This window comes from Sardina pilchardus, chromosome 11, assembly GCF_963854185.1.
Source record: "Sardina pilchardus chromosome 11, fSarPil1.1, whole genome shotgun sequence".
Classification (NCBI taxonomy): Eukaryota; Metazoa; Chordata; class Actinopteri; order Clupeiformes; family Clupeidae; genus Sardina; species Sardina pilchardus.
In genome coordinates, this window is record NC_085004.1 from 31053004 (window position 1) to 31060503 (window position 7500).

At 48.2% G+C, this 7500-nt stretch overlaps 1 protein-coding gene across 1 annotated transcript in view; it reads left to right on the forward strand.

Annotated features, from left to right (window-relative positions):
- Nucleotides 1-7500, forward strand: part of LOC134095320 (polyamine-modulated factor 1-binding protein 1) — a 33956-nt gene that overhangs the window by 10702 nt on the left and 15754 nt on the right. Inside the window, exons 9-11 of the mRNA XM_062548769.1 lie at nt 5234-5387; nt 5915-6082; nt 7326-7439. Coding sequence (XP_062404753.1) covers nt 5234-5387; nt 5915-6082; nt 7326-7439 — 436 coding nt within the window. The remainder of the gene's footprint in view (nt 1-5233; nt 5388-5914; nt 6083-7325; nt 7440-7500) is intronic.

A 7500-nucleotide genomic window follows, 5' to 3' on the forward strand; every position in this document is an offset into this window, starting at 1 on the left:
CTCTCTTTCTCTCTTTCATTCATTCATTCCCTTTTCTTATTTACTTTATCTCATTCTGCTTAACAGCGCTCTTTCCCTCTCTCTCTCTCTCTCTCTCGCTCTTTCTCTCTTTCATTCATTCATTCACTCCCTTTTCTTATTTACTTTATATTATTCTGCTTAACAGCCCTCTTTCCCTTCCTCTCTCTCTCTCTCTCTCTCTCTCTCTCCCTCTCTCTCTTTCATTCATTCATTCATTCCCTTTTCTTATTTGCTACTTTGTATTATTCTGCACACACAGTTTGTCCTCTCCCTCTCTCTCTCCCCCTCTTCTTTCATTCTCCTCTTCATCCGTCTCTCTGTCTGGTTACTTACCTAATTACCTGTCTGTTCATCTGTCAGTCTGGCTAGCTATTAATCTATTCATCTCTCTGCCTCCATCCGTGGATCTCCTGCTCTGTTTATCTCTAATATAGTCTGGGCTGTTTATCTAGCTGTCTTGTAATGAGTGTTTTCCGCTCACCTATCTCTCCTTGTCCGTCCGACAGACAAGCGCGGACTGCGTCAGGCCCGGTTCTAATTCAATGCAAATGACATTCATCTTTCCTCTTTGATCATAATTGAAAGGGCCGGTTCCAAGTGGCCTGCGAATGTAAAACTAGTTGCTCCGTGTGGCCCGGTGCTGCCCCAGAGGAGGCGCAGGCTCTCGGCAGACACCTCGCTCGGTTCAGGCGCCGCGCCGCGCTCCATTGTTCTCGTGCCAAGTCCTGCGCTCCTGCGAGGCGGAGGGCGAGGAGTCACACAAGAGGCTCGCTTTGAAGTGTTTGAACCTTGCACTCGAACCAGACACACACACACACACACACTCTAACACACACATGCACACACACACACACACAAGCACACACACACACACACACATACACTGTCTACACTCTCGCACCTCCCCTCTCACTTTCTCTCGCACACACATACACACACCTCTCCTCCTCTCCCTCTCCCTCTCCCTCTCTGGCACGCATGTACGCAGGTCGCTCGATGTTGCGGATCATTGGGGGTCAGGGCCCCCCGTGTGAAATCAGATGTTTAAAGCGGCGTCGCCATCGCAAGAATCCCTGCGTCTTAAGCAGCACCTTGCCAAAGGTCCCCTGCTCACCGAGGCATCCGGCAGCAGTAAAACGCGCCCTCCGGTTGCCAATACACATTAGGGGGGATTTAGTAATTAAGTGATAGGCTGAGGACTAAATTGGGTGTTTGTGGGCCGGCGAGCCACCCCGAGGTCCCCGCTGCCATGCAGATAGGGGATTCTAATTGCCAGGGTTATTGATCATCCTGGCAAGGGTGTGCGCGGGGATTTCACGAGCGATCGATTAGCTGTTACTGCGGCCAGCTCGTCGATGGGAGAGAGAGAGGGAGGCTGAGAGATGGAGAGAGGGAGAGAGAGGAGGTGTGCATTGAAGGGCTGCAGGCTCTTTTTTCACACAGACACACACACACACACACACACACACACACACACACACACACACTCACACATATCCTGGCCACTGTTGGGGAGTGACCCAGCAACTAACAGTAGCTGAGCAGTTTTCTGCTGACAGGTGGCCTCTCTCTCTTTCTCTCTCTCTCTTTCTCCTCTCTTTCTTGTTTCTCTTTCTCTCCTCTCTCTCTCTTGTTTTTCCTTCTCTCCTCTCTCTCTCTTTCTCTTTCTCCTCTCTCTCTTCCTCCTCTCTCCATCTCTGCGTGTCTTTAACACCCACTCTAGGGAGTAGGTCACTGTCCTGATGGCTGCGTTGTCACTCCCACTTTACTTTTTTCCCTTGTCCTCCCGACTTGACCTTGAGTGTGTGTGTGTGTGTGTGTGTGAGAGAGAGAGAGAGAGAGAGAGAGAGAGAGAGAGAGCGAGTGGCCTCACTGAGTGGCTTCACACGCCACTGTGGTCAGGGGAGTTAATGTTTCAGCAGAGCCACTGAACTCGCTGGATATTCGATTAGCTGCTTCCCCTGGCGTTAAACAGGCTGTGGCCACCTCCCCTCCACTCTCCTCCCAGACGAGAGGCTGAGAGAGCTGCACGGACCCCACCGCCCCACCGCCCAGCCCTCCTGCCCCTGCCTGCTCCATCGCTCACTCACTCTCCAGCTGAGGCCTCCTGCCTGCCCCCGATACGCCCGTCAGCTGTGTCATCCGCATCGCCCACCAGAAACCTACACATACTCACACACACACACACACACACACACACACACATGCACACACACTCACAGACACACACGGTCGCTCACTCGGCCGTCTCATTAAATGTTAAAGCCTGTCTGGGCAAATTAAAGGCAACACCTTCCGCCCACACCACTGTCACACTCATGTGTCCCGCCTGACACGGTCAGATTGAGAAATGTTTAATTCCCTTTGATTTATGAAGCACAGGGGAGTGCCATTGGTGATGTCCCCCCTCTCTCTGCATGTGTCTGTCTGAAATTCAGAGAATGAGTAACATTAGGGACATTACTGCTGATTACTTACAGTGCTGATATCTGTGCTCAGACTCCTGCCTTTTGCCTCTTGTTTTTTAAGGACATCTTTGATGTGATTGCCTACGATGTTCTAGCTATCATAAATTTCAGCCTAGCTAATGGCACAGTTCCAGATAGGCCATATTCCTCTCTTAAAGAAACATAATATAGAGGTTAGTGTTTGAAGTAACAATCCCATATTAAAACTGCCATTTGTGAGCAAAGTTTTAGAACAAGTTTTGTCTCTTCAACGATCATCTTTTTTATATGGCAGCAATATCTATGAGACTTTTCAATCAAGTTGCAGGGTGTTTCACAGTACAGAGTCTCTGCCGATGGTGACTACAGTAATTTCCTGCATATAAGCTGCATTGTGTATAAGCCACAGGACAGTGTTTTATGCGAGTTAAAAGAAACAAAACCATATTGATACCATAATAAGTGTCCCCGTTTATTAACCTCATAGCTGAAGAAATTTAGCAAAATCAATGTATAAGCCACGGCTAATAGTCAGGAAATTACGGTAATGTCCTGTTATTGAATGCTGACCAGAAATTGTTCCATTTTGGTTTTGCTAGACTTAGGTGTGGCTGTACCATGACATACTCATTGAGTGTCTGGAGTAAGTTGTGGGAATTAGGAGTTTGGCCCTACATTGATTTGCTTCGTACAGAAAGCACAGAACTTTCCCAGTCAACATTGGGGCATGCTTCTCTGCACCTGCCATCATGACCTCTGGAGTCCCACAGGGGTCTATTTTTGGCCCTCTTCTTTTCTCCCTTCCGCTTCCGCTTGGTCAGATTGCAGCGAACAGAGGGCGTTCCCAAGAGGTTACATTTAAGTTTCAAGCCTATCGTTCTTGTTGTGTCCCCCGTGGTTATCATGTCGTTACCAAACGTTAGTGATTGAACTACAATGAATTCAAACTTCAGACAAGCGTCAACAAACCAGGAAATAAACATTCGCCAATGGATCTAGGCCAGACTCTCTGCGAAGAAGAGAAGAGAGTCTGCGAAGAAGAGAGTCTGGTCTCCAGGCTAATAAAAACCTGGATGGCTCACAGTTTTCTGCAGTTAAATGCCAGTAAAACTGATGCTGTTCTGTTTTGCCCTCCTAAGCAAACTGGAGACCTGAGGGGATTCCTGGGCCCTCTTATCTCATCTATGAAACGTCAGGTGCAACATCTTGGATCTTGGATCAGCTAAAACAATAGCTAAATTAAATTTGTATTAATTAATTTTACTGTGACTGCAGCAGACCTTTAGCCTGACAAGCCAGACCCACATCAAGATGTAGGGTCTGGGAACTCACCGTAGGCAGGGCTCAATCGGAGGGGTGGGATAAACAGTTGTTTTTCAAATTCCCTCTCCGCAATAGGATAACGCTAAACGAATCATCGTCTTGTTTTCAAGTAGCAGGATGCGTAACCTTCCCTCTCCACGCAATAGGATAACGCTAAACGAATCACCTTCTTGTTTTCAAATAGCAGGATGCGTTACCGCCGCAACTTCTGGTCGCATGTCAGTCACCATTATGTTAAGCCCGCCTACCATCTCTATACACGCTGTGATTGGCCCGTCTGTTTCTCGGGTTCTCAGCTCCTAAGCTCAATGGAGTGTAGCTAGACTGCCCCGCCAGCCAATTTACATTTGCTGCCACTAGGGGCGTCTAGATTTCTAGGCTAGCCGACCTTGTCATACATGCTTCTATTACTATGGACTATTGCAATGCCCCTCATAATGGAATTCTAATCATCTTTTGCAAGATTACAGTTAGTACAAAGCGTAGCCGCTAAATATGCTTACCTGGACAAGGAAACAAGAGCACATCACTCCGGTACTGGCAGCTTTGCACTAGTTTCCCAATATAGAATCCAGCATAAAGTGTCGTTGACTGTTTTTTGAAACACTAAATGGCCTGGCTCCAGGTTATGTAACAGATATGCTAAACCTGGGGGGCGCTGTGGCGCAGCAGGCTACAGCGCCCGTACCATTTACGCGTCCGAGTGCCCATGGGGACCCAGGTTCGAATCCGGCCTGCGGTCATATCCCAATCCCACCCCATCTCTCTCTCCCACTTGTTTCCTGTCTTCCTCTTCACTGTCCTATAATAAAGGCAAAAAGGCCAAAAAAATATACAAAAAAAAAATGCTAAACCTGTATACCCCATCACGACCACTAAGATCTGGACACACCCCGTTCCAGCACACAGAAAGGTGGCTGTGCTTTATTCAGTATCCATGGAAGGGTTTACCACAAGACCTCAAATCACCACCATCTGTGACTGTTTTTAAAAACATATTTTCAGACTTGCTTGTGGAACTTTGAGATGGGATGCCACTTGTATTATGTCTGTATGTTTGTATGTCTGTCTCTGTACTTTTTGTTTTGGCTTGTGTCTAGAGGTGTCAGTTGTAGTTGGTGTTGGAATCATCTTTTAAACTCTTTGGATGGAAATGTGCTATACAAATTATTATTACTTACTTATCCTGTAACCTATGCTATGGCAGAATATAAGGTACAGGGTGATTCCCTGTATGTTGGGAATTATTATCTATTATTTCAGCACAGCATTTCAGCCTGATTCCTCCATCTCTTGGTAGTGTTAGTAGTAGACCAACGAGTATGGTCTTTTGAGCAAGGCATTTTGAGCATTTATGCTGTTATCCTGGGCATGCCACTGAGAGCCGCCAGGTCATGTGTCAGTGTGTGTGTGTGTGTGTGTGTGTGTGGTGTTTCCTGCAGGAGCCAGGTGGAGCGTCTGGAGGAGGAGGTGGCCGAGGGCAGGCAGGCCCTGCTGGATGCGCAGCAGGAGGGGGTGAAGCAGCGCGAAGAGGCCCTCAGGCTGGAGGTGGAGCTGGACCGCAGCACAGCGGCACAGGACAGCCTGCAGCTCCAGGTACCACACACACACACACACACACACACACACACACACACACACACACTCACACACACACACACACACACACACACACACACACACACTGTACCTTCCACAAAGCCTCCACTACACATCTCTGTCTCACAGTGCAGAAAACCTGGATGGAGCTGGTGTGAAATGTACTATTCACTCTCTCTCACACACACGCACACGCACACACACACACACACACACACACGCACGCACGCACGCACGCACGCACAAAACACTATTTAAATCTAATTTTGTATTTTGTACTGAAGCATTTGTTGGAAAAAGTATTTCCTAGTTCTCTGTGAAGTCTCTAAAAGTCAGTAAAAATCCTTACCTCATGAACTTAAGCAACTTTTAGTTTTTTGCTTTTAGTCTAAGGACCTCTGCGGCCTCTATAACTTTCACACTCTCCCTCTCCCTATCTCCTCTCTCTCTCTTTCATTCTTTCTTTCCCCCTCTCTCCCTCTCTCCCTGTCTCCCTGTCTCCCTGTCTCTCTCGTGTTGGGCAGCTGAAGGAGCAGGGCGATGCGTGCGGTGCCCTGCGGGCAGAGCTGGCCCAGGAGCAGGCGCGGCAGCAGGAGCAGCTGAGCTGGGCACGGGGCAGCCGCAACAGAGAGGCCGCTCTGGAGGCCGACAGGGACCAGCTGAGGACCAGGCTCAAGTCTGCCAAGAGCCTGGTACTGTGGGCACCAACCAGTGAGGCTGGGGTGTCAGGATCTCTCTCTCTCTCTCTCTCACACACACACACACGCACACACACACACACACACCGCCAAGAGCCTGGTACTGTGGGCACCAACCAGTGAGGCTGGGGTGTCAGGATCTCTCTCTCTCACACACACACACGCACACACACACACACCGCCAAGAGCCTGGTTAGAGCCTGTGCTGGGGTCACACTCTATCAGTGCACTCCATCACCTTTCACTTAAAACTTTAAAAAGCAAATACCCATGTTGTCTTTTTGAGTCTGTGTGGTGTAGCCTCGAGTCTTGCCAGAATATGACAAAGCATCCATGGTGTATTTTAATGACCAAACTTTATTTTGCCCAAGGTTTGGTTTCTGGGAGACTCTCACATCTTGTGTTTTTAGATCATTTTCTGCAAGTGCACTTTTCACCCTTTGTAAAAGACTAAACTCTTCTCTGAGAAACGTTGTACCGACTGTTTTTGGATCCCGAGAATAAATGTGAGGAGTCATCGTCAGGGGTTACAGAGGTCATCTTGTCTGCTCCACATGACATCCATCTCTTCATGGTGCGAGAGCGGCTTTGTCTTTATCTCTCTTCTCAGTCGAACTTTTCCGTCAGGCCTCGAGCTCCCAAAGTCAATTAGTTTCCATCAGAATGTGCTCTTCAGAAACGCTGCCTTAATTATATTTTAATCCCAGCGGGGCAAAATGTTTTCAGAAAGGTCTCAAATCTGCATTAATCAGGAATGTAAAGGTTTTATTGCTACTCTTAACTCGCCAAAGGGATGTATACCAGAAGCATGGCAATTTACCGAACGTTCATCTGTCGGAAAATTAAATCTTAGCACATTTTGATATCTCTTAGAAAAGTTAAATCAATCTGATGAAAAAGTTTCCCCGCCAATTATGGTGTTAAATTAATCCTCTTAATCCCAGTTTAATATCTGTCATGCACATAAGAGTATATCTCTCATCAGCCCACCCCCTCGCCCCTAATCCTGCAGCGGGGGCCCGCTATCTCGTCCCGCTTGTCAGATTTGATCCTGATAGCACGCTTTGATGTCCTCACTGTAACGCCGCGATGGAGGAGCCGATAGACTCGCTGTGTGCGCGTGCGTCTGGATGTGTGTGTGTGTGTTTTTAGCATGTGAGCATTTGATTGACAGATGTCTGTGTGTTTGTGTGTGTGTATGTGTGTGTGTGTGTGTGTGTGTGTGTGTATGTGTCAGCTGAAGGAACAGGAGCAGCTGATTGGGCAACTGAAGAAGGAACAGACGCAGCTACACAAGCTCCAAAAGGAGCTGGAGAGCAAGGAGACAGACGCCAAGCGCAGAGCGGAAGAGGTCAGAGGTCAAATGAACGCCGACCACTCAGTGTGGGGCTAGCAGGCAGCGTGCACCAGAG